General features: G+C 35.8%; 1 protein-coding gene across 7 annotated transcripts in view; it reads right to left on the bottom strand.

Annotated features, from left to right (window-relative positions):
* Positions 1 to 27,190, bottom strand: part of USP48 (ubiquitin specific peptidase 48) — a 70,472-nt gene that overhangs the window by 14,124 nt on the left and 29,158 nt on the right. For 3 of the 7 annotated variants that reach the window (XM_001366343.4, XM_007491228.3, XM_056795628.1), the window contains exons 10-22: positions 23,792 to 23,920; positions 22,103 to 22,252; positions 17,624 to 17,821; positions 16,384 to 16,498; positions 14,069 to 14,199; positions 12,166 to 12,237; positions 7,324 to 7,448; positions 7,075 to 7,197; positions 6,651 to 6,712; positions 6,006 to 6,116; positions 2,830 to 2,960; positions 2,263 to 2,369; positions 760 to 864 (exon numbers count right to left, since the gene is read on the bottom strand). In XM_001366343.4, the coding sequence (XP_001366380.1) occupies positions 760 to 864; positions 2,263 to 2,369; positions 2,830 to 2,960; positions 6,006 to 6,116; positions 6,651 to 6,712; positions 7,075 to 7,197; positions 7,324 to 7,448; positions 12,166 to 12,237; positions 14,069 to 14,199; positions 16,384 to 16,498; positions 17,624 to 17,821; positions 22,103 to 22,252; positions 23,792 to 23,920 (1,559 nt within the window). Of the gene's footprint in view, positions 1 to 759; positions 865 to 2,262; positions 2,370 to 2,829; positions 2,961 to 6,005; positions 6,117 to 6,650; positions 6,713 to 7,074; positions 7,198 to 7,323; positions 7,449 to 12,165; positions 12,238 to 14,068; positions 14,200 to 16,383; positions 16,499 to 17,623; positions 17,822 to 19,162; positions 22,253 to 23,791; positions 23,921 to 27,190 lie in introns of those variants that run through there. The other 4 variants (XM_007491227.3, XM_056795627.1, XR_008911531.1 and 1 more) reach the window with 3 other exon arrangements.

Raw genomic sequence — 27,190 nt, 5'->3', positions numbered from 1 at the left:
TCAGATAAATATGAGAGGCCTTGTTTGTGGCCTTTTCTTCAGTCGTATTTTACTCTAAACAGTTTATATTAGAAGCCAATGTTATAATTCTCTCGACATGAAGCAATAAAGGTGGTGATGGGATTCACACAGAGACACAGCTAATAAATGAGGGCCAGAGTAGAGATTTCTTTCTCATGGCACAAGCTCTTTGCTCTTCCATAGAGCTATGCCTCTGTGAAGTGTTTTGGTTTCTGGGTTAATGTGAGTGTGCAGTAAGTTTGTGTCTCATATCATTGGCCTATAAACAATAACTCCTACAGAGCAAAGAAGACTGTCTCCTGATCTTTCAATTTCTCCCATAATGAAGTTTCCCACTGAAGATAAGTATGCTCAAAAAATGACCTCTACTAGACAGTCAATCTTTAAGGGTTTTTCATAACTAGTTTATTTCTTCCAACATACAACATCAAAAAGGGACTTCTTGGGGGCAGCTAGGTGACTCAGTGGATTGAGAAAGAGGCCCAAAGATGGGAGGTCCTGTGTTCAAATATGGCCTCAGATACTTCCTAGATGTGTGATCCTGGGCAAATCACTTGACCCCCATTTCCTAGCCCTTACCATTCTGCTGCCTTGGAACCAATATACTGCATTGATTCCAAGACCTAAGGTAAGGGTTTAAAAAAAATGAACTTGTACTATGGAAAACCTGAAACATCATTTGGAAGGATTAAATCTAAAGACAAAATACAATTAAGAATGAAAAATGACATCTGATACCTGATTAAAGTCCGGGTCTTTTTCCCCTTCTGGCCTGGTCTCCTCCCTGTCCTCTTCAGTTTCTGAACTACTAACATTCAATTCTGGAGCTGCATCCTTCATTACCTAAAGAGTACAGTAAGAGAACCAGGATTAAGAGCTGGGAAGAGACTTGTACTACTGAGCAATACAGCAATAGATCCTTATAAAAAGACATACCACTGAAGGTTTGGGGAACCTAACAAGTATAGACAAGACAAGAAGCCTTGACTCAAAAAGACCATGATTCCCTAAGTCAAGGGCAGTCAAGATTTTTTTCTATAGGAAATACTCAGATGCATTATCCAACTATGAACATTTTATTAATGGTTCTAAAGCTATCTTACACAGAATGCTGGTGTTATATGGATAATAATGGAATTGGAATTGGGGATGGCAATGGACTAATGATAAATTTTGATTATCCAAATTTAACGCTTTATATGGTAGCATGGAATGAACTTTGGAGACAATGGGGGTGGAGAGTCATAATATCACATTACAGATGAAGATGTATTATTACAGATGAGGAAAGGGATGATAACAACCTGACCAAGGTCCCAAAGGTATTTAGTGACAAGGCAAGCTTGATCACAGATCCGACTTCAAAATCAGGGTTCTTTCTACTGTACAGGGCTGCATGTATTACTTGAAAGCAATGTAATAAAGCAAACTAAAGGGGCTAACATTAAGCTTTAAATACAAGTGTGTTAAAAGAACTGTAGTGTGAGATTGTCCAGGGAACAGAGCAGAAGATCCATTTATTGCACTGGGTCATAGTAACTCTCAAAATCTCTAGGACACACTAAATGGGCATGTGACCTAGGGCTATTGGATATATGTCCTGAAATTTACTACAAAGATTCTGGTAGTAGATGCTAGTTAATCCAGGAGACACTGAATTTCTACCTCTTTCTTATCCCTTCCACTTACTATATGACAAACTCTTCATTCCCAAGTCCAGGTGTCTCTAAATGAATATATAACTAGTCTAATTAGAATTTCTAATGTTGACACATGAATATACCATCTTGGAAAGGGCAATGAGGAAACCCCCTAAATAGTATAAACACTATGTTAAAATGTACACATACATTATTTATGAAGTAGAGTTCAGTCTCAAGGACTTTAAGGAAGAAAGATTTGAGTGAAACTAAGTAAATTCATAGTTAGATCTTAAGATTATGGGGCAGTATTACTAATGGGAAGTAGAAATATCAGGTGTTCAATAAGAACATTGGGTGTTATTATTCTCTTGTTGAAGGGGTGTTATGATCAGCTCCTGATCCTGCTTCATGCCATCCACCCTTCCCTTTCTCCCCTATTCCCATTATCTTTACATATCTCCTAAAGTTATAAGTTATATAAGCTATAGGAATGACCTGACTCATTCCCCCTGCCCCAAAATTTAAGGATTAACCTCCACAAATTAGTTCCGAGTCCAAGATATGTATAAGATCTAGTCCCATTCACAACAGTAAGTACCTTTTTATTATCCACAACTTTATGTACATATATAGTGGCTTGAGTATATTCACGCAGATCCCGCTGCTGCTGACACAATAACCCTTCCCTGCATTCTGGACAAAGACCTGAATGTTTTGAAAAAGGCAAAAAGATTGACAATTATAGTGAAAAATGATAAAAGTACAAACAAGATCATAATGGAACAATTTACAAGTCCCTAGGGATTTACAAGTTATAATGTATTCTCCTTACACAACACCTTTGAAGCAAAAGTACAACTACAAATGAACCCCACTGTCCCAGTAAGCTTTCTCTGTGGCTCCTTGATGTCTAGCCTCAGGTAGGAACCCTAGTACTTAGGGGAAAAGTGGAGGCTAAACTTAGTTGGCACATAACATGCATACAAAAAATATTACCCATGTAGAAACATAAGGGCTGCTAGAGATGAAGCACTTCAAAAATATTGTTGAGCTACTGTTCAACACTGTTGAATGGTTACAGCACAAAATTTAATTATCCTAATTTGACACAGATTTCTCTATATCCCATGCCCAACTAAAACAATGAAGGAACGAACTCACTTACTAGGCTCAGAAGTATACAGTATCTGTGAAGGATTTGCATCATCTGTTTCAGTTTTGATAATTTTGATTACATGATCCACGACGAATAGCTTTTGTATCATCTCCCACTCATTGGGCCATATGAGAGCTATACTGTGCAAAGAAACACACCATTCCTTATGACATAAGGAAGTCAAGCACCAATGCTTTAACTAAAAACTAATAATCTGAGGGCAACTAGGTGAGTCACTGGATTGAGAAGCAGGCCTAGAGACAGGAGGTTCTGGGATCAAATCTGGCCTCTGATACTTCCCAGCTATGTGGCCCTGGACAATAATCTGGGGGCAACTAGGTGGGTCACTGGATTGAGAAGCAGGCCTAGAGACAGGAGGTCCTGGACCTAGATGGGAGGTTCTGGGATCAAATCTGGCCTCTGATATTTCCTAGCTATGTGACCCTGGACAAGTCACTTAACTTCCATTGCGTAGTCTTTAACCTTTGATTCTAAAACAAAAGTTAAAGGGTTCAAAAAAAGAAAACAAGATCTAGTTTATTAAATAGGAAGGGCAGTGCATTTTGAAAAAACTAAAATGCAAATTTAATTCAATATTCTAGCTACATTACTAATAAATCAACAGTTGAATCATATCTAAAAGGCTAAAAATCAAAACCCCTCGTGATATAAGTGGTCATTAAGTCTTTTATTTGAATAGTTCTGGTTCTTAAGAGGTATTGCTAACATCAACTGTGTTGTTGTTATTATTATTATTATTATTATTATTAAAATATTTAACTCTATTACTTTTCGGTTGTGGGTTATACTGATAATGTTCCTAATAATATTGCTTAACATGAACAGGATATCGTAAAATTGACTTTAGTAGTTGAGAATGAACATTTATTATTATTGGGGAGGCTAGGTAGCTCAGTGGGTAGAAAGATAGGTCTGGAGTCCTGGAGTCACTTCCTGTGTGATCCTGGGCAAGTAACTAATTACCCATTGCCTGGCCCTTATTGCTTTTCTGCCTTGGAATTGATATCTAATATTTCTTCTAAAATGGAAGGTATACCTTTAAATATATTTTTAATTTACATAATGTTTACAAACTGAAGATTAAATGCTATTTAAGCTTTTGGTCTCAGATGTATTCAACAAATCATTAAAGGTCAGTCCAGAAGAAACCTGGAAGACCTGGTTCCCAGTCCTAGCTAAGACATCTATGAATTGAATGATCCAAACAAATTCCTCTAGGGGTTACTCCTCTTTGGCCTTCAACTTCCTGATCTATAAAATAAGTGAGCAATTCTACATGGTGCCCTCTAAGTTTCAGGCATGCAAAAACAGTCTATGAATTGACCCTGTGTTTGAGGCTTTTACTTTGCATAATTGCTAGTTCACAACCATGTGGCTTATGTTAGGTTTATGAGTCAACTATATAATTCTTTAAAAGCATCTCTGCAGCAAAACAATATAAAATTAAAAACAACCACTATTCAATAAGTAACATTTTTCTCTTCAGAACTTCATGATTTCTGTCCAGGGAACCCATCATCTTCTTCGCCACCTGGACTTTCAAGGTAGGTGTCACTGCTGACTCCTCTTGTACCCCCCATTTCTTTCTTTTTCTTTTCTTTTTTTTTTTTTGAAACTCTTATATACTCTTAAACTCTTAATACTGTGTATTGTTTCCAAAGCAGAATAGTGGAAAGGGCTAGGCAATGGGGATTGTGACTTTCCATGGGTAACATAGCTTCAAAGTGTCTGAGGCCAGACTTGAACCTAGGGCCTGCCATCTCTAGGCCTGGCTCTCAATCCATTGAGCTACCCAGCTGCCCCCTTGTCCCCCATTTCTAATCTGTTGCTGAGGTGTCCAAATATCTCTCATATATATTACCATCATGGTATAACCTTCTTACCTCATACAGATAACAAAAGTAATCTTTTAGTTAAATCTCTCTTCCAAACTACCCATTACTCAACTGTCAAAATTTATCTTCCTAAAGTATAAGTCTGACCATATCACACAATCCATTAAAGAGAATGCAGTTGATTCCTATAATCTTTATATAATTCTGTTTGGCATTCAAAACCTACGTTCTACTTCTCCAGGTTGCTTCTTCTACTTTGCTCACCCATGGCCAGAATTCCTTTCTTCAATTCCATCTATGAACTTCCTCTAAGTCTCAGCTTACTAAAATGTATATTCCATAAGAAGTCATCCCTGGTGCTCCCAAATACGAATTCATTCATCTTTTGATTCTTGCCAATTTATCCTGTTTTGGGTATAAATCTTGTTCATATTTCCCATGTACATAGCTGCTTACATGGTCTCCTTTCTGCATTTCCTTGGAGCCCTAACACTTTATAGGTTGAGAGCCACATAAGAAAAGTGTAGGAAATATTGACATACACTGAACAAGTAGTGTGGATTTGGTGGGCAAGCTAATAAATTCTATTAAAACAACTTCTTTATAATCCTTTAGTGCTTAACAGTCTGATACATAGCAAATGCTACATAAATGATTAAGGACTATCAATTTTCTTAAATTCACAGGGATATGGAACAAAAAAATCTAATTCAGACTTTCTATGTAAGAAAGAAACCCCAAGTTCAGAGAAGGGAGCATAGCTGGGCACTTTTCAACAAACCTTCCTTGGTTTGATGGGCATAACCTATTCAAATTGAAATTACTATTACTTCTTTTAAAGAGGAGCCAATGTTTTTTGGAATTTAAGTACAATTCTGCAATCTGAACCATAGGGCCACTTATATCATTTGACTAATGAAAAGAGAAGACAAGTACTTTCTCAATAGTAAAAATCCAGGGGTCATTTAGATGGCTTAGTGAACAGCAGCACCAAACCTGGAGATGGAGGTCCTAGGTTCAAATGTGTACTCAGATACTTCCTGGCTGTGTGATCCTGTGCAAGTCACAACTCCCATTGCCTAATCCTTACCATTCTTTTGCCTTAGAACCAATACACGGTTATTGATTCTAAGACAGAAGAAAAAGGTTTAAACAACAAAAAAGAAACTCAATGATTTTTCTACTCTGCTAGGGCCCAGAAGGAAAAGATCAGTGTCTCTCTCAAGAAAAACAAAGGAGAAACAAATAAATTCTAATCAAAGGCAAGATGACAAATAAACTTCACAAATTAATTAAAGAGAAAAACATACATGAACAGAACAAACTCACAGTTTAGAATCTTCTTTGGTCATGGAAGCAAAAGTAAACATAAGTCCACCATGAGGGCAGAGAAGGGCACTGTTTCCTACTGATGATACAGGGGTACATCTTGTAGGCCGCCTATACCAAAGGACAATAAAAATGAAAAATGAACAAATTTCTGATGTGAATGAATAAAAGGAGGGAATAAAACCTACAAAAACTAGGTGGCAATATATGAATTACCTTCTAATAGAGACAAGTGTGTTCCTGTCATCAATTGAACATGTTGCAAAAAACAATAGGGAGTAAGATACATGATGATTTTGCAAAATTTTGAGGGTTCAACTATCACATAGTAAGCAAAAGGGCCCTTATCCAGCATATATTCCTGCCAAAAGTATTTCCAACCTGGTATTTTTTTTTAAATACACAAACCTAGCATGTGACATAGAAGATAATCTAGCCTAAGGTTATTCACTATGGAAAGGGCAGTAAACTATGTGGCTAGTTAAAAAAAATAATAGAAAATTTGAGAAGAGTAATATTGATTGATTAAAACAAGGATGGTGGAGAAGGAAGTGGTGGTATAATATACAGTGACAAAATTGAAAGAAGTGGAAGTGGGTGGAAGAAATTAGGGAGATAGAATGAAAATAAATTATTTTAAAATACCTCACAAATTTCCGCCATTCTTCAACAAAAAATTGGGACACAATGTAAAGCACATCCGTCTCCTGAAAAAGCATTTCACAGGGGAGGAAAATCCAGTTTATACCTTTTTAACAGTATACACTTTATACATCAGATTTTTCAATTAACTTATATAAAAATAAAATGTTAGGAAAATCACTAAGACACCATTAAATCACAAGACAAAAAAGGCATGAATTTAATAAATCTTTATAAAAATCCATTCTTGTTTGTTACTAAGAAAATTGTAAATTTTACAATGACATATTAACAAGGCCTGTCTATTAAATCAATGCCAAGAAATGCAAGTAAAAGGGGAAATCCCTATAATTGGAGGCTGACAAGAGTCATTAGGCAGTACCCTTTAAAAAAAGATTATCTTGGTGGTCTCTTCAACTCTGCATACCTGAGGCCAGTTACTAAGACAAGGTCTATTTTTGTCTTGGAACAAGTTCGGGAGAGAAGTTTTTTGTTCATTTGCAATCATCTTATGTAAAGCTTCATTTTCTTCTCCTTCTCTTTCCAGGATCTACATGAGAACAAAATACATTAATTCTTCCCTTGTACCTTCCCTCTAAAACAACTATTATGATAATATACTGGGGTAGTTAGCTCAAGCCATCTTAACAGGGAATAACAGGGAAGACATACACACCTTACACTGGGAACAGCATTCTTTGTAACTTGCAAATTCTGGAGCTTTTGGAAAGTATTGCTGTAGTTTCCCCCAAGCCTCTTTAGAAACAAGCCGCCTCTCATTTTCTGTTATACATAAATTACCTGTAAAAAACCACCTTGCTTGGTTTTGAAAGAGGAAAAAGCAAAAAATACAGTAGCCCTCCTTAAAGGGCATAAGGAAAAGAATAAATGAACACTTCTTCCACAAAGTCTTCATTCTCACTTCCCAATTACCTAAAGAAATGGAAGTTTTTGAATTTTGCAATTACTACAATCAAATTGAACTGTAATATCAAAGTCTATAGATCCCTTATAAGCTGTCATATGTAACCCACTAGTCTTTCCATTTCTGCAAAGCAGCAGCAGTACAAGGAACTAAATCTTTCACTGTGAAATGCTATTCAAGTTTCCAATTCCTTTATACAAAATATGTAATCATAAATAAAATCCTTTAAATTAATTTGGGAATCATGCATCCTAGTCAGAGGCACTAGCAAACTGAGTGCATATGTTCTGTGTACAAAGAACTAACTATATCTGGCATTATACTGCCAGTTTATTAGTGCCAAAGTCAAAAGCATGTTTTTCTGGAGTGAAAATATCCAGCAGATAATGCCAAAACATGTTATTTACCTTAGAATTCATGAAACCTGGTACCTCGACTGAATGATTTACATGTGACCCAAACCCCGGATGTGTTTTTGTGCACACTCATCTACATCACAGATGAAAGAGCACAAAGACAATCGTCATCCTTGGTTACTGAGAGACTACTACTAGGTTTAGGGTTAAGCCTCAAGTCACAAACCTTGTTCTGACATCAAATCTTAAATTTTTTTTATTATCATTAATCAAGAAATTTAAAAAAAAAATTTTTTTGGCATGGTTCTTCTGGCCAAACCATACTTCCTACTCATTGTGCTCATTTTTATCTAAACCAAGGCAATAGCTAATTATTAAACTTGAATTATTACCTAGAACTCAGTTATCAATATATGTGATTTATTTTTGAAGAACAGGCAGTTATTTAAGACATCCAAGGAAATGTACAACTGAAAAAGGCAGACATTTTGTTTGTGGACATTTGAAGTTTCCATGCTGCGACCATAGCTACCATACTATAAATTATTCTCCTTCATGTCCTTCTCACAGCCCCCCAGTAAGCAGAATAAAGATAAATTAAAAAGGGTACTTCTCAGATATCACAAGTAAAGGGTCCTAAAGAGACCAAATCTAATCATTTAAAAATTTATTATTGGTTATCTCACAAGAAAGACAGAGCTGACTGCAACATGCTTATCTTAAGAAGGTGATCACTCAAACAGATGCTACTGCTGGTCACATTATACACCTGGTATTTCAGAATGAATATAATATTGGTCATAAAAAGAACCTGGGACTCCAGAGTAATAGAGAAATTCCAACTGGCTGCCTAACACATTCATCAACTTTGATTGACTACATTAAGAGATTTATACTCTTGGCCCACTCCTACTTTTCCTGCCATTTGAAAGGAAGAAGTTATAAGGCAGCTGGTTCTCTACTTAAATTTTCTTAATTGTTTAAGACTTCCTGGGTATCAAATAAAATAAAGACAATAATCTCATGAGTTATTATTGTGAACAGTATATACTTATCATTAAAAAATTAACTGAGATTTTAGGCAGTCAACTATGGAATACCAAAAAACAATCTCAGCCCATTAGATATTTTATTCCTAAGTCACCCTTTACAAATATTTTAGTTTGCATGCTTTATGTTTAAGAATGTGCTGCAACAATCATTTTAAATATCTACAAAAGTAATGCCAGAACACAGACACCAAATCTGAAATCAAGAATTAAGTTTTTGTTGTCTTACTTAGAAATATTTCTAAATATAGCTCTGCTGGTCTCTCTAAACCTCAATGTTTTAATGCTGTTCTTAAACTAATAGCATTTTGAAAATTTTCATCTTCACAAAACATAACAATTTCCTGCAAAGCATAAAATCATTAATTCAATTGAAAAAACATTTTAAAATATTTTCTGGAAAGAATATCCAATGAGTTTCATTAATAATTTGACAGAGTAAACAGTGCATTAACATAGTATCTATCACCCAGTGCCCTAATGAAATCTCTTCTATTAAAAGATGAAAGCTGTATCATTAACATGGACCCTAAACAGCACAGATGTATAAGTTCTTTAAAACAGGGGTTTGTAATTTATAATGTCCGATCTTGGTTTTTGGTTTTCTTATTTTAAAGTTGATACTTAATTTTATTTTGCTGATACCTATATATAATTAGTTTCCACCATAAAAAGAAAAAAGTAATCTTCTCATACCACATTCCATAAACTTATACATAGTCATGGAAGGACCAGAATTTCTTAACTCCAAATTTTAAAGTCATTGGTTTTCCTTGAAATTCGGGTATGTTATGTTTTTTAAAAATTATTCTGTGACAGTATCCATCAACTTCAAGAGGCTGCCAAAAGGATCCACAACACCAAGATGGTTTAAGGAATTGTGGTCTTCATGGAGAATAAGAGGAACAGGATCAAAATTTCATACATTTTCAGGTTTAATGATCTCCAACCTTGAACCAATAGTTCAAAAGGTGATTTTCCCAATCCTCTAAAATAGTAAATGTAGGCAGCAAGAATATTTGACAGGCATGTAATATTTTCATAATTGAAAACCGCCACAGAATTCCTCTGTATCTGTATTATACTGACAAGAGATACCCAAATTGTAGCCCAAGGTTGGCACACAGGGTCCGAAATATACTGACAATAAAGATGATGGCCCCAACATGGCTTCAAGTTCATGTGCCTAGTGGGTTGTGTACAAGGTCTTTTTGCTAAGAATTGGTCCTGCAACAAGCAATTAATTCCAATTCTCCAGAAGTTCCAAGGTCCTTACCTAACATACTTCACTTTTTTTAAAATTGAATTTTATTTTAGGTTCTGAACTCTTTCCCTTCCCTCTATACCCTTCACCCATAGCACTGGAAAAACAAGAAAAACCAAATCCATTTATGCATAAGTGTAATCATGCAAAACAAAATCAAGCATTAGCCATGTGGGGGGGGACGGGGAGGGGGGGGGGCCTGGGGGGATGGGGACGGACGGGACACTATGTAAAGCTAACTGGAGGATGGAATGAAGTTACCAGCTACAGATTAAAAAGCTGGGAGATGTCTCTTTGTCATTCAACAAACATAAAGAAGTCACCATCTTTCCCTATGACTCAGTTTAGTTAAAATGAAAACACTACCCTACAACCCTTTAAAAGCAAAATAAATGTAAGCTATTATCATAGGAAAAGTATAAACTCTACAAACACAGGATTCACTATTAAGACGAAATACCAATAATCTCTCGTAATTAAACTTCATTGACTACCTGATCCCTCTCTTATCTAAGGACTTCTGCCCTTCTTCTAAAAACCTCCTTTTGTCCCCCAAATTCTCCTCTCATCTGACTTCACTGGTACTTAACACAGTGACTGGCAGAGTAGGCAATTATACCACCACAACATGAAAAGACCTTCATTTGTCCATGGAGGGCCCTCCTTACATTCAACTAAGAAAAGAAATGACAGCAAAAGGGACAGATGAAGCAGTTGTGGAAATGGAGGGAGTTTGAGAGTATAAAGGAAGAAGAGAATTTTGAACTAAAAAAATAAATAAAAAGAACTTTAAAAGAAGAAAACCTAAAAATCATGCACCATGGAAAACAATTACTTAAAAACTTTTTAAAAGTATGTGGACTCAAATTATTTATTTTCATATACCTTAATTTAAACAAAATCAACATAGTTTCCTTAACCAGGAATGGGCCGGGCCTGCCTAGAAAAGTACTTAATCCTTTATTTAATGCTGATTATGTTAAATATTCTCTAAAAGACATGATTCTCTCCTTAACAATTTTCAAATCACTGCTGGCTTTCCCCTAGCAACAGCCAAGGGAAGACAGCAACCGCTGAACCAATGAAATGCTAGCTTACTTGTGACTAGTGGACCAATGACAATTCTGAATGTCACAGAATGTTAACACATTAGGGAAAGGGATAAGATCTTAATCTTAGAGTTGTTCTACTATAGCAAAGCTAAGACGACTGTACCTTAGCTGAACACAAATAGTAAAAAGTAGTAAGAAGGATACTTATGCAGTTTGGACTTTGCATATGATTTTACAAATACCAATCCTGATATCTAAACTAATTGTTATTAACATCAGAAGTCACCCACTGGGACAGAAAAAGAGGATACAAGTGTGACCTGAATGAGAAAATTATTGAAGTGACAGAGTTCCAAGCACTAAAAGCATGAGAGTGTTATTAAAGAAGGGCTAATCCCTGACCAGCTGGCTGCCATAGTGTCATGGGCATAAATATATATGTATTGGGAGTGAGGACATGGATCTGTCTTTCTACTGAGTAATTATGTCACCAGAACCAAATCTCTCAATCTCTTTGGGTTTCTCTCAGCTGCTTATGATGTGAGGCAAAGATTTCTAAGTAGTGCTTGTTCAACTCTGTTCATCAACTCATTTAGGCAAAGGCATACTCCCTCCAAAACAAGAAACCCAACAAGAGAATTTAACTAAGTAATTTACTTCTTTAAAACAAAAAAGGTAAGCAATAGAGGGTATGATAGAGGGGAAAACAAGAGAAGGAGGGAACCAGGGTGAGTGAGAAATGAAGCAGGTCAGATCAGGCATTTTACTCAGCTGTGACTGTATCTAGTTTTGAGAACTGATGGACAATTTGTAAAACAATCATTCTATGGAAGAAGAAAAGGAAGAGTAATTAACACAAATGGTAGCCTCACCATGTGGGCACAGGATGTCTTCATTAAAACTTAATTCCTCTTCTTCATCTTTTTTATCATCCTTGGAGTCATCTGATCAAAAGGCAAACAAGTACTGCAGTAAGTATCACAATTACTGATTGTTTTAATAAAAGCTCTCAGAAGATGCAGGCTTTATAACCTCAAACCAAGAAATAACCCCTAAACATGGCAGGACAGCCATTTCTGCTATAGCTTCTGCTCTTTTCAAAAGGCAGAGTAGCTCTTGGTGACTACTGCATCAGGGCCAAAAGGTGAGTTGTTCCCACCTGCCTGCAGAACATACTGCACACTGCTAACAGCAAAAGCTCTCATAAAAGCTTTTTTGACACTAATGGTTATTTTTCTTCAATGCAACTGGACAAACTTCGTCCAATTCAAAGCAAGCCAAAAAGAGAGGCAGTGGCACAGACTGAAAAGATGTTCCAAACTTTGGATTAGGTGACATTGTGTGGTACTACAAGGACATGAGACTTTAAAAATCTTAAAATCACATTTAGGAAAATGGATAAGTAAGTCCACAGATGAAGATCAAATCTAGTTGCTTCTCCCTAAGGTATCCTGTCCAAACAGTAGCTTACAAAGGAACCAGGACTATTCACAGAAGCAGCTCAGACATGTAAAGTCTTTTGCATGAACACTGAATTGGGCTGACAGGCAGGAGAAATCTGGGTTGAGAAATGTTTTGTAATGTAGGATTTATAAAGGGCCCTCAAGTGCACGAATCAGGGGGTGGAAAATTTCATTTGAATCAGGAGCTTTCAGCAACTCCAAGGTATCAAAGTGTTCCCTAAGAGTAGATATTAAGAAGAATTTAACAAAGATTGTTTAGGGAAAAAAAGAATTTGACAATGTCAGGAAAATACAAACTGGAGGGAACATTTCACACTTGGGTTATTTGCCAAGTAATCCTGAATACCCCTAATATGGAGAAACCTTCAAATCTCTAATAGAAACATTTTATCATTGGCAAATTAGTAATTCTATTCTGTGAATCATCTTTAATTCAAAGTGAAGAATCACCTCCACAAAACATGACAAGAACCTCTGATATACTTTCATGATTTCAGGTTAATAAATATTTTGCTCATACTTTTGGGCAATTCAATTCCTTGTCATAACTAATACTTTCCTTAAATTATGAGATCAACAAAAATCACACTATAGTTTATCAAGTTTGTTATGTCCATGGAACTAGGAATATAATTAAGTCAACAAACATAGTGCCAACTATGTATCAGGCATTTACCAAAGGCTGGAGCACAAAGGCAAAAAAAAAAAAAAGACGAGATCTGTTCTCAAGGTGGTCGCAAGTCTAGTTTGGGAAAATGGGATGGTACCCTAACCCATGTTCACATAAATGGACATCTACAAAGTTAAACTGGAAATAATGAACAGAGGAAACTAGTAACAGTAAGAACAGGAGAGGCTTCATGTAGAATGAGAGACTTATACTCATACTGTATGAGCAGCACAGACTTACTGGAGAAATGTAGAAAGGATTTATAAAGTCTAGAAAGACAGATAAGGGCCAGGTGACAGAGAGAGATTTAAAAAAGGTAAAAAGAAAAGCATTTCCCAATGTAATTATTTGGGGTGGGGGTTTAAGGATCCCCTAAGTAGTAAACCTGGAAAAGGAGGGCAGATTATAAAAAGACTTTGTGAGTGCTTAACAAAAGGACCTAATATATGAATAAAATTGTGACATATAGAAATCAACAAGAAGATTGTGATATATTTTCAGAGTTCTTAAAGGGCATTTTCTTTTGAGTTTTTCTTTATGCTTAAAAAAATTTAAGAAAATAGAAAATTTAAATCTTTGGTTAAAAAAACCCCCAATATGCTATATAACAAAGTAGCAAATGCAATTTGAGAATCACATTACCTTTATTTAAGGTATCACCATTCATTTTCCCATTACTTTGGTCTGTATCAATATCTTGCTCATCTAACTGCTCCAGGGCTAATTGTCGCCAACTTCTCAAGGAAGATTTTCCTACCCAAAAGCCTTCAGTACTGGGTGAAACAAAAGAGGAAACAATAAACAAATTAATGTATAAGAGATCTGTGTAATAGAGCTAGTTAAGAAGAGACTGGCTCCTATTCGCCTTTCACCAGTCTTATTATACAGGTGAAAACAATGAAAAAACAAAGAACTTTCCCAGCTCACTAATTTTTCTAACACCATCCCCATACTTGTTTATTTTTTTGAAAAACCCTTACCCTTCCATCTTAGAATCAATACTGTATATTGGTTCCAAGGCATAAGAATGTGAAGGGTTAGGCAATAGGGGTTAAATGACTCGCCTGGGCTCATACAGGTAGGAAGCATAAGGCTAGAACTGAACCTGAGACCTCCAGTCTGGCTCTCTATATACTGAACCACCCAGCTGCCCCCTCCCAGTCAGTCAAGACAATCAGGAAAAGATTCTTCAAAGTGAAATTTTCCTTCTTACACCACTGCCTGCTGTGTCCTAACTAATCTGCACCATTACCACTCTTTAAGTATTTTTCTATCTTCTGCAATCTGGTCCCTCAATGACTTGTTCCCCCTTCATTTTCCAAGTTGTTTCAGATGCTAACCAAGTTGACTTCTGGTCTAATGACAAGTTTCAATTTTATTAGCTATATGTTTATGGGTCATTTTCTTCCTCCATACAAAAATGGATAGATATCTCACTGAGATAACTAACAAAACTTTCAAAACCAAAAGGAGATATATTTGAGCACTTACTGTAATATTTAAGGCACTATGCCTGGAATTCAAATCCAATCTCAGACACTTAACTAGCTTTGTGAACCAGAAGTCACTTAAAACATCTGTTCATGAACTATAAAAATGGATAAATAACACCATCTAACTCACAGTAGTTGTGATCAAATATTTTAAGTACTTAGCACAACACCTGGTACATAACTGATCTTATTATACATGTTCTCTTTCCACCCTCCCCATCAGTGCTGACTCAAGACACACAGAGGAAGTGAAATTTCTCAAAGCACTTTGGAGGCAAAAGATGCCCCCCTACCTACCCCTCTCACCCGTGAATGAGTTTCTTGTATTCATGCTATATCTTCCCTGCCCCATTAGAGCAGAAGTTTTTTTTTTCGGCTGGAATGTGTTTCATGTATCACAAAATTATATGGTAATCACTTAATGATAGAAATAAAACTATAATTAATGTACTATTATTTATTTCTATAGTGCCTTAAGCTCTACCTGTATTTAAACTATTATAATTACAGACCTAGGATGGAGCACACAGACTTGACTTGATTTTCTTCCCCATACAGAAAGGCCCTACCCTGGGAGAATTTCTCAGGATACCTGCTTACAGCCACAGTGATTCCTTTAAGGCTGTAATAATTTACAAAAAAATACATTTCTAGTGCTTCTCTAGCTACTTCATGACCATACTGTGGTCACTGTATTTTCCAAGTAGTAGTGTTCCTTAGTGTTCTCCAAAATCCAAGAATAAGGGAGGAAAGACACCAAATATAGTACAAAGGATGATTCAAATGGGTTCCAGTAGACCACAACAAAATAGCCTTCATTTTCACTGAATATTCTAGTACAATGTATGCTTACCTCATGGGTATAAGGAAGGGTTTATGCTACTAGTTTTCTCCCAATATTACTGACCCTTACCAAGAATTACAGATGAAGGGAACAGATGGCTTGGAAATCTGTTCCACAGAGATTTTGTGAGAAGTCTTGGATCAATTACTATTCTACCTCTCTAATTAGAATGGTTTAAAGAGGAATCTTTTTCTTCCATGTAATTCACAATACCAATTTTCTATTTACACAAGAGCTTTATATTGGTCAAATGAATACAAATTCTAATGTAGAATATAAGCACTACTTGTAAAATACAGCAGTTAGAATAAAAAACAAGTTAATGTGGTTCAAGGTAATTTCTAAAGTTGGTTGTCACCTGTTTAGCAAATGTTCTTAAGTAATGACTTTTAATTTTTAAACTTACAAAGGTTTACCTAAGAGACCCAACAGGTCAGATCACCACACTTCACAATCTTAAAAAGAAGTTCCTAAAAATTGGAATTTAAAATCCCAGTTCATTCCCTAACTTCCAAAATTTATTTTATAAAAATGACCCATCTCACACAGACATCCTGGAATACCTATGAATTAGATGCTATTTTTAACATGTTGTTTTGGAATAATTAACTATTACCTACCCTTTCACATTAGTTTTCAGCAAATTTGTAACAATCTTATAGTCTTCATTTAGTTGGTTCTTCAATCGCAACACCCGACAGCGTTCTACCACACAATCTTTGCAAAGGGCTTTAACTACAGGTCCAAAAACAACCAAAAAAAAAAAGTCAAAAACTGCTACTAGGTTACTAGTACAATGCAAGAATTCTTAACCCTGAGGATAGATTTCAAGGGGTCTTCAAACCTAAATTTATAAGTGTGTGTGGGGGAGAGATTTTTTCTTTTAATGTAATTGATTCCTTTGCATTTTAGTCGATGCACTTTTAACACACTGAATGTGCTTTTCATTTTAATGAGGGAAGGAGAGGGGAATGACATGTGAAGCAATCCATAGCTCTGGCTGAAAAGAAAAAACAAGACCTAGAATCAAGATCCAGGGTATATTGAAGAATTTTGTCAGGCACGAATCTTATGTAACACATGATATCCAAAAATGTATTTCATGTTTGAAAGTATACCTACATCAGATGATCTGTTATGTCATAAAGGTAACCCTAGGTTATCACAAGCTGTGTGCTATGTGCATGGAGGTTCATACCATAAGAAAGGCTTCCAGAGTATAGACCTACCAAAGACTTTTATAGAAACCTAATTAAGAAGTGTATAAAAGGTCACCACCAAATAGTTGGCTATAGGAGGGAAAAATGTGGGATTATAACGAAACAAATAACTCGGGAACATTTTTCTACCAATATAGTAGGAGCTGAGATCAGCATCAATGCTGCTATTGAAATGCAATAAAAGTTCCAAAGTTCAGGAAAGAGTATCTTAATTTGAAAAGCCAGGTCTGAATAACAGCTTTCAAGAATCCTATCTCCAGTAGCTATTGCCAGTAACTACCAATATACTTCCCAGTAAAAAGGATGATTACACAAGCAGATGAGAAAAACAAACAAACAAAACCCTAACAAACCCATGTTTATAAGTAGCAACATCTGCATATAGACAGTTACTATGCTCCAAGTCCTTAAAAATAACTGTCTTCTTACATGGATTAAACTCCTCTTTACTCTTCTCCACCCTAATCTTCTATCAGTAATTTGCTTGGCAACCTCTTTTCTCAGATGGTGCAATGGAAAATTTCAGGCGGCCCCACATCAATTCTAACGGATCACAAATGAAAAAATGAGCAGAGGCTGAATTAGTAAGGCTTTACTGTCTCACACTTTTTCTGATGGAGACCATACACTATTAGATTACCATTAAGCCGGGGTCCCCCTCCATAGCGACTGTAGAAAATGTCAGCTGCATATTCAGAGATTCTCTTCATGATTGATATTTTGTCAGGATGCAGCTTGTCATGGGCGCATAGACAGGCATGGTTATCAATGGGCTTTGTAGGGGTTGATTCATCTAACCACTTCTGCAGCCATTCAAGTGAGACAAATTCATATGGCTCTGAGGAAAAAGGACACAAGAAACAGCCTATGTATTTTACTACTCCCATAACAGGCATTACATTCAGATAAACTTTCAAATGACAAAGTTCCCATTAGAGCTGGACAACAGTTCTTCTGTGACATCAGATCTCCACAACTTTAATTCAGAGAGCTTAATGCACGTTAGAACAAAATCCTCGCAGCACCCGAGGAGATGGGCTGGTATTATTAACCCCATTGCATAGAAGATACACCATCAGAGAGAAGTGTCTTGCTTATTGCCAAAACAGAGTTCAGATCAGAACTCCAATTTTAGGTCAGTAGTGCTCCAATCCTAAAGCCATGCTAACTTGCCCAAGGCCAAACCCCATTTACTGAACAGTCTTAAGAATGTGAAATAAAGTATCCATTCTATAGTAGATTTCTCCCATCAAAAATTGGGGATGGCTTTTCCAATTGAATTTAGAATTTAAGCCACCAGTCAACTTTTCTGACCACTTTTCATTTCCCAAGTCTTTACCCTCCCCATTCAACTGTATGTGTAGCCAATTTCAGGAAAAGTGAAAAAAGGGTATACTTTTTCTTTTTTCACTCAAGTGGCCATCAAATAGCAAATTAAGACTTTGCTATTTTATTTTTCATTAAACTAATGAAATTTTAAAGCACTGGGCAATCAATCAAAAACAAGGACACGAATCAAGAAGCTGCGGAATTTCCATTACAGGATGAAAACAATTCATAAAGCAAAAATTAAAAGTTCATTTCTAAGGAACTAAAATGGAAAAATTATAGAATTTAAATTACTGATCCATTACTTTAAGGAAGGTATATATTCACTTTCCTACATGTAGATCTTAAAGACTGAAAAAGCCAATTATAATAAATACTTAATGGGGAATCCTATATGAAGTCCTAGCATGAGGGAAAAAACTGGGACTGATTTTTACATGAAGCAACATATACTGAGAATAGAACTTTGTTCTATCTGATTTGATCTTCAGTTGGTTGGCACAACCACTTCTAAGATACTATCTTCCAAATTAAATTTTAGTATAACACCCACAAATTTTGCTTTCAAAAACAAAATTTAGGATTTCAAGATGTACTGTTAATGGTACATGTAATATATACTAAATTTGAGCATATAAACTATAAGGTATTCTGTCCCTGGGGAAACCTGTTTCCTAAAACCTATCAAGAATGGTAAGAGCTAAGGCAGCAGGTAAGAGCACTGCACAGGGGAGTTTCTAGAATAGAAACTTCCCCAGCCAAGCCATGACCCTGATGAGCAAGTCACGTAAACTCGAGGTGCTCCAGGATATTTGTAAAATGAAGATAATAATACCTGCCCACTACCTACCTCACAGGGATGCTGCTGAGTATAAGAGATAAGATATGGGAAGCATTTTGAGCTTTTTGGAAGAAAAGAGATATAGAAAAGTTAATATTTATACATTCCACATAGTATATAAAAAGGAGACCTCTCAAGGTACAACATAGGTATCATTAGTATGGCAGGCCTTTTTAAAAACAGCATGGTCTATATAAATTAGGCACAAAAAATTATTACTTTAGGTGCTTATTACCCAGTTTATACCAATTGTATGGTGCAGGACTAAGACAAGTGTGAAAAGGGTTTATGAGGAATCTACAAATGGCCAGTTGAGGCTTCAGAAGTTGTTCTCACCTCTCCCCATGTATGTTTCAGGAGAATAAAGAGCCATACTATCAAAATACTAACAAAAGAGTGAAAACAAAAGACTAAAGATGCCTTTAGGACCAAACTTTTCAGCACATTTGAGGAAGGAGGGATGGATGAAGAAAAGGAAACCTTGAGGCTGTGTAATATCTGAAGACAAGGTATAGATATTGCACAGGACGAGGAGACAATGAATTTCCTCCAAATCTATACAGTACTGTGGGGAAATCCCAGTCATCAGATTTCTTGTCAATCTTTGTAGTTTCCAAAATCTAACAGAAACCTTCCAAAGATCTATAATGGCAAAATGACAAGTGATCCAATTACATGCCCCAATCATAAAATTTCTTTGCATTTATAGTTTGCAAGCATAGAATATTTTTCTGGTTTAGGTTATAAACAACAAAAACAAGAAAACATTTTTATGATTAATTGTATTATATTATGAACACAAGAAACAGTAGGAACCCTTGGAAATGAGACAAACAAAAGGAGAGTAGAAAAAGGAACCAGGAACTATTTATTTTCATTTGATTTGTAACTTCCACCGATTGTTTCTGCAGACTAGCAGAAATATTAGAAACTGATGCACTTAAAAAATGAAGAACACTAGGTTAGGGCCTTTATCTAGAAGATAAATATAGGGTTATTTTTCCCCTTTCAACTGTTATATAATCTAAGGGGTTTTTCTTCCCATCAGTTAGCCCAAAGGTTAAATCCTAAAGTGTTAAGTCTTTGACCTATCCCACATACACACAAAATGAGAAATGCCCAAATTTCTGGCAGGACAACAGGGTCTGAGAAGGTACTTGATACTATATGCAGTTCTCAGGGACCCCTGCCTAAGTCTCTTGAGTTCCCCTGGGTTTGTATTCCAGTAGCTCGCAATTTTTCATAGGTAGAGTAAGCAAGCAAGAGTAAAACAGTAGTATTGAAACTTAACTCTGAACAAGGCTCAAAATTTATGTTAGGAGAAAAAACAAAATGGATAAAATTTTTACAAAACACAGTAGCAGGTACATTTTGGTTTAAAGTTATCTCTGCTTTGTGCTATATAACACATACTGGTTAGATTTCAAAAAGAAAATTAATTTCTTTAGTAACCAATCAATCTAAGAGGATGCCAGGGCCAAAGATACACATTAAAGGGTCTCAGGTACAGACTCCCAGACTAACTTAAAACATACCTATACAATACGTAGGCAAGAATCAGGTTTAAAGATATTATTAGACAATTTGATTGCTAAACTATAAACTTAAATCAATTTTTAAAACACATGGTTAATTATTTCTAAGAAACAATTCAACAATTCAGGAGGGATTCTCCATGTGGTGGGGGAAGATTTTTACCAAACTTGCCTGTTTACAAGGCCTTTCCCCAATTTTTTCTACCTAGAGTGGCATCTCCAATGATGAAAGAGAATGGCTCATTAACTTGGTTCCATTGTGCTATGCCTATCTGCTAAGTATTTCTATGTAATACATTTTTATTAATTGAAAAAAATGAAACTCAACCAAGAAGAGCACATAATTCATTTAATATATAGAATTTTTCATAAGCAAATCAAAAGATTCACTAATGGGTCTACTAAGATCAGTCATTTTTATTTCCTATGTCCAAAGATATGTTGCTTGCCATTAATGCAGTATAATGGATAAAACTGAAACTGGAATGTTTGAGAAACATTCTTTCCAAATAAATAAAAATACAAATTAAAACAAATTTTTATTGGCTGAAAAGTCATTTCATATACTCAAGATATTAAAAGGGGTCAAAGGTCAGTTCTATCCCCAGATCATAGACTTAAAAGTGGAAGAGACATCTGTCAGTTTGAATTCACCAAGGCACATTTTATAAAAAAGAAAATTTTGCAAAGCCTCTGAAAGGAAAACTTATGAATCTTTTGAAAAAAAGATTACAGTATCATAGAAAGAGGCTTGAATCTGGCCATCAAAAGACCTGAACTTGAACCTAGAATTGCTATTGGGAAGATCACTGTATCAAGCCTCAGTTTCCCTATCTAACATGGACTCTCCAATTCTCTCCAGCTTTTCTGAAATCTCTGTAGGAATACATCAGAATTGCTATTAGGATTAGGCTACCAGGGTGCCTAATAACACATAGGCAGAAGCACAGAGTTGTTTCTTTTCTATCTAGAAGCTTATCTGAAGCTAAGCTAGTTAACACTAGAATCATGACTGTGTTTACATCTGGGAAAACTGAAGATCTAAAGGAAAACTGAAAGCTTCACAGTCCTTAAGCATGCATTAATGTGTTTGGGAAAACCTCTATGGATTTAATCTAATGAGCCAAATCTATACAATGTTTAAATAAAGAATTTTCTCCTATTGGTGTAAAAACATTCCACCAACTACATCACACACACACATCTCCCCCCTCCCCCCATCTCAATTCTGAATTTTTTTTGCAGATCTCAAAAATGAGATCTGGGGGTATCTGCATGACTAAAGTTTTAGTATGCTGGCCTGAATCTGTCTCCAGGCAGACTGTGATACAGGGCAACATCTATAAGACAGCAGTTCTCATCTTAACACTGAGCAATGAATGACTACAGGGCACTACCAGAAGATCTTACAGACCAGCTCCAGCAGGTAACCTTTGGTAGAGTTCCTTCACCTCTTCGTGTTTGGCTTTGCCTTTGTCCACACTTTGTTTACGCATTTCCGCCATTTCAACACACCACTCCTCAAACTTGGAGTTATCACGGTCTACCAGCTCTTGTAGAAAAGCTATTCAAAAGAAAAGGCAAAATTATGATTTACCACATACCAAGACTACTTCCAGTAAAAAAAACTCTTCTTACTAAAAAGGCATTGAAAATGTTTCAACAAGAGATTACCTACCCATATCATTATTTTACTGCCTTGTACCAACTGGGCTATACTTGGCCAAATCTTCCTACTCTGTGTCTTCTCTCTTAATCAAGATATCTAGAACTAGGAACAGATGCTAGGTGGGATACGTACATGCACAAAGAGGTCAAACTTCCTTTATCAGCAACAACTACATAAGTAGCACCTGCAACTACCTGCTGATTCACCCCCTCTTACAGGATTCCCCTCACCCCCAACCACATGAAGGAAGAATAACAAGCGCAACAAGAGTATGATTCTCTATTGTCCAACAAGCTGTATACTATGCAGCCACAAAGACCCATGAAGTGGCTAATAGACTGTCTTTCTCAAAGGGATGTGGTAGAACATCTCACCTTAGTAAACACCTTCCTATTATCTAGAAGGACAGATATTTTCACTTTTTTCTTCATCCCGTCCTTAAAGGTAAATTCATACTAGGTCAATAATTTCATCAATATAAGTACATATTAAGTTCAACACACCAATCTAAGAGGGGGAAAGAGGGGAATTACACTTGTGGTGAAGTCACGTTTGTTCCAATGAAAACAGATCTTTGAATGTGAACCTTTCATACTTGGGAAGGAAATTAAAATATTCAAGGCATTGAACATATAACAATGATGAGAATTTATTTCATGCCTTGAAATGTACAACGGGGACTTCAAAGATCATCTAATAATAATTCTGTTAAGATGATGATGATGATGATGATGATGATGATGATGATGATAGTAAGTAGCATATAGGACTTAAGGCCTACAAAATGATTTAGATACAACAAGGCTCTAAAGTGCTATTACCATTTTCTGACAGAAAGAAAAACTTGAGGGTCTCATAGCTTTAAGTGTCTAAGCAGAAATTTGAATTCAGGTACAGCATTATCTACTATGCTATCCAGATGTTTCTATGGAAGCCAGTAACACTGACTATGTTATGTGTCTCTTTGTGAAAGGGGACATAAAATATTAAACAAATATCAAGATCAGAAGGTGCCCATGGATGTCATCAATTCAGTCTTGCCAGCTCATTTCCAAGTATCTTTGCCATGATAGTTCACTGAAGAAATAAGCTTTCTATATAAAACCTTTCTTCCTAGACTGATGGGTATGTTTTAAGTAAGTACTCAAAAGAAAATTCCTGATTGTCATTTTGGTAGGACTTTATAGTTTATCAAGTCCTCTGATCACAATGCCCCCCGATCATCCAGAGATGGTGTTAATGAGGCTCAAAGGACCAGGTGATTCACCCCACATAAGGTAACAGAACTCAAAACCATGTGGGTCTTGAACTTCTGAGATTCTTGAGACTTCACCTCGCTGATACTGACCACACATGGGAGCAAATAGTTACTTCAATTAATTCTCTTTGAGAATATGAAGTTTCCCCTTCGGAATGTCAATACTACTTGCTTACCTGGTACTTGAACCGTCAGAGAAGATTTCTCTTGAGTCTGTAATCTATACACCAACATGTATGCATTTCTAGAGCAGTGAGTTCCTTTCCCACATTTAGGCTTCCTAGTCTGTGACTTGGAAGGCTCTGCTAAGGTAAATAAAAAACAAGGACAACAAGATTAAATTGAAAAATCTATGCTTTGGAAAAAGGGTGGGGCACTAATGGGAACAATTTATAAGCAATGGTCTAAGTAACAATCCAGCATGATTACAATGCAATCGAGGTAAAGAATATAGATGTTTTGGTGACACATCCTAAACAGCATTTTTAAAAGATTTTATTACTGACCTGAAACTAAGCCAGTCAAAAGTGGAGGCTAAAATATAAAATTATAAAACAACCAAGTCTAAAATTAATTTTAAATAGAAAACTTTACATGGAAAATACCCATTGAGCTCTTTTAATTAAATTTTGAAACACTATAAGTTTTCATTCAAAAAGAGTAATTTCAGTCAGCAAACAATTAAGAATTTATCTACTATATGCACCATGTTTGGTGCAATGGTCATTAATACAAGAGCCTCAAAATAGTCTATTCCCAAAAGCTTTTATTCTATTACAGGAGAAACTATGTAAAATACAAATTTGAGGAGAAAGCAATGGCAATTCAAAGGCACAAAAGTATCAAAGGATTCCCACAGGTGGCAGCTAGCTCTAAAATGGGTCTTGCGGAAAATGAAGGAATGTAACATTTGAAATTAGTAGTAGTAGTAGTCTCTCGGTAACTGAGGATGACGATTGTCTTTGTGCGCTTTCATCTATGATAGATGAGTGTGCACAAAGACACTTGTGCATGAAGGAGATTTAAGTGGAAAAGTCGATGCACAGAGACAGTCCCACTCTCGGCGTGAAATTAAGAAGAGAGTAAACACATTTCAAGCCATGGTGTCAATCCTAGCAGAGATACTGAGGTGAGAAATAAAAAATCAAGAGAACTAGCAGACTTCACTGAAACATAAGAATGCACAAAGGGAAATGATGTTTGGAAAAGATCCTACTTTTCACTGTCTATGGGTGAATTTATCCAGACAATGGATTGAAGCAATCAAAAGACAAAATAGATAACCATTTACATGAAACTGATAATGTTTTACACATAGGTAATGGAAGAGATTGAGGAAAAAAGCTTTACATCAAATTTATCTGATTTATCATATATGTATATATATAAATGATCACTAACAGATTCATTCATGTGTATATACATATACATTTATACACAAAGAGGATTTATAGAGACCAAAAACCTCCCACTATCTTTTCAACACATAAGTATTTGAAGATAGAACAGTTCTTAAGACCATATGAAATGTTCCAAATCAGTAAGAAAAATTTCATGTCATGCAAGCAAACTGACAAAGATGACAAAATAGTCTTCAGTGTTGGAGGAGTTATGAGAAGCTAGGTACATTGGTGCATTATTTGTAGTAGTGACTCAGTACAGTACAACTATTTTATAAAGCAACTGGAAATTATGCTGAAAAAAGTGCCAAAAATGCCCATGTCCTTTTAACTATGAGAACTATTCTAGTAGGTTTGTATGTGAAGACAAGAACAGAAGTGTAGGGGGCAGCTAGGTAGCTCTGTGGATTAAGAGGCAGGCCTGGAGACAGGAGGTCCAGGTTCGAATTTCACTGAAGACACTTCCTAACCCCACTGCCCTAACCTTAGGGCTCTTCTGCCTTGGAACCAATACACACAGTACTGATCCTAAGATGGTATGGGTTTAAAAAAAAGAATAAAAGTATATAGACCATAATATTTATGGTATCATTTTCTATGGCAGCAAAAGATGCCAAATGATTTTTAAAGCTTTTAAAAAACTGGTACATAAATATATTATTACAAGAAATGACAAATGCTAACTACAGAGAATCATAAAGATATACACAAACTTATAGAATGAAGTAAACAGAACCAAGAAAACACACAAAATGCCTATGAAGCTAAGAAGGGGGAAAAAATAACCAGAAGTAAAGCCAAGTGAATGCTGTAGAATCTCTAGATCAAAGGGAGTTCCATTTTTAAGGCTTGAATTTTTTCCTACATTTTGCTGACATAGCTACCATTTCCAGAGACTAGATCCAATGGGAAAGTTTCTAATGAATCTTCATTGTGTATAATGCTTACTTTTTATATTAGATAATTTTTGTGCTATTAAAAAATTAAAATCTGTACCTAGACTTTATGGGGTTTTTATAATAGGCAATATTCTTTGTCACAGGATTTTTCCACATCCACTGGGATAATTGTTTTTCTTAAAACAAGATTATGTTGATTTTCCAATTAGTAAATCATTATCAACTCAACTTTATCATGATGAATTTATGGGAATTTTATTTAAAAATTGCAGGAGGAATGGAATGAACAAAACTGAAAAGTAAGCCTAGAGGAAGGTTGTTCAAAAGTAGAAAGTAGCAAAGAAGCATTGGCAATTTATCTTAAGAGGCACGCAAGAGAAGAGAAAGCATAGAAATATGGAATTGGAGTTTGGCAAGAAGGGAAGGAACTTGGAGAAAGAATCCACAGCATTATGGCTGTATTGTGAGGCTCCAGCCATGGAGAGCCAGAAGATTAAGAAAGATTAAAAATGGGGGCAGATGGGTAGCTCAGTGGATTGGGAGCCAGGCCTAGAGATAGGAGGTCCTAGGTTCAAATATGGCCTCAGACACTTCCCAGTTGTGTGACCCTGGACAAGTCACTTAACACCCATTGCCTAGCCCTTACCACTCTTCTGCCTTGGAGCCAATACACAGTATTGACTCTAAGACGGAAGAGTTTAAAAAAAAGAAGAAAAAGAAAAAGATTAAAGATTATGATGAGATGAAACAGGACTAGAAGGAATAAAGGTGGAAATAAGGAGCCACTGGAATGATTTCAACAGGAGAGTGACTTAGTCAAGTCTATGTATCAGGAATACCACCAAGAAATCCTTTAAATGCCAAAATATAAGAACTTTTTGTGTTTGTAAAGAATGAGAAACAATACTGATATCAATGAATTAGAGAATAACTAAATAAATTAGAGAACATGAATGTAATACAATAATACTGAGCTGTAATTGTGAACATGAAGAACAGGGAAGGATGGAAGACTGACATGAAGTGTTACAAAGTAAAGTAAGCAGATGACTAATGACTCAGAAAGGTAAATGAGAAGGACAATCATAGGGCAATCCAAAGTGAATACTGCTAAGTGATAAAGAAGAAACTTGAAGTGGTTGGAAAATCCACAAGTTGATGCACTGCATATTGGTTTTCTCTTTAAAAATGTTTGTTACAAGAGATGGTGTTCTAGGAAGGAGAAGGAAGAATACCAAAAGAAATATAGGGGAAGTGTATAAAATTGTTAGTTGCG

The sequence above is a fragment of the Monodelphis domestica genome, chromosome 4 (assembly GCF_027887165.1).
Source record: "Monodelphis domestica isolate mMonDom1 chromosome 4, mMonDom1.pri, whole genome shotgun sequence".
NCBI classification, from domain to species: Eukaryota; Metazoa; Chordata; class Mammalia; order Didelphimorphia; family Didelphidae; genus Monodelphis; species Monodelphis domestica.
This window is presented reverse-complemented; position numbering and strand designations above follow the sequence as displayed.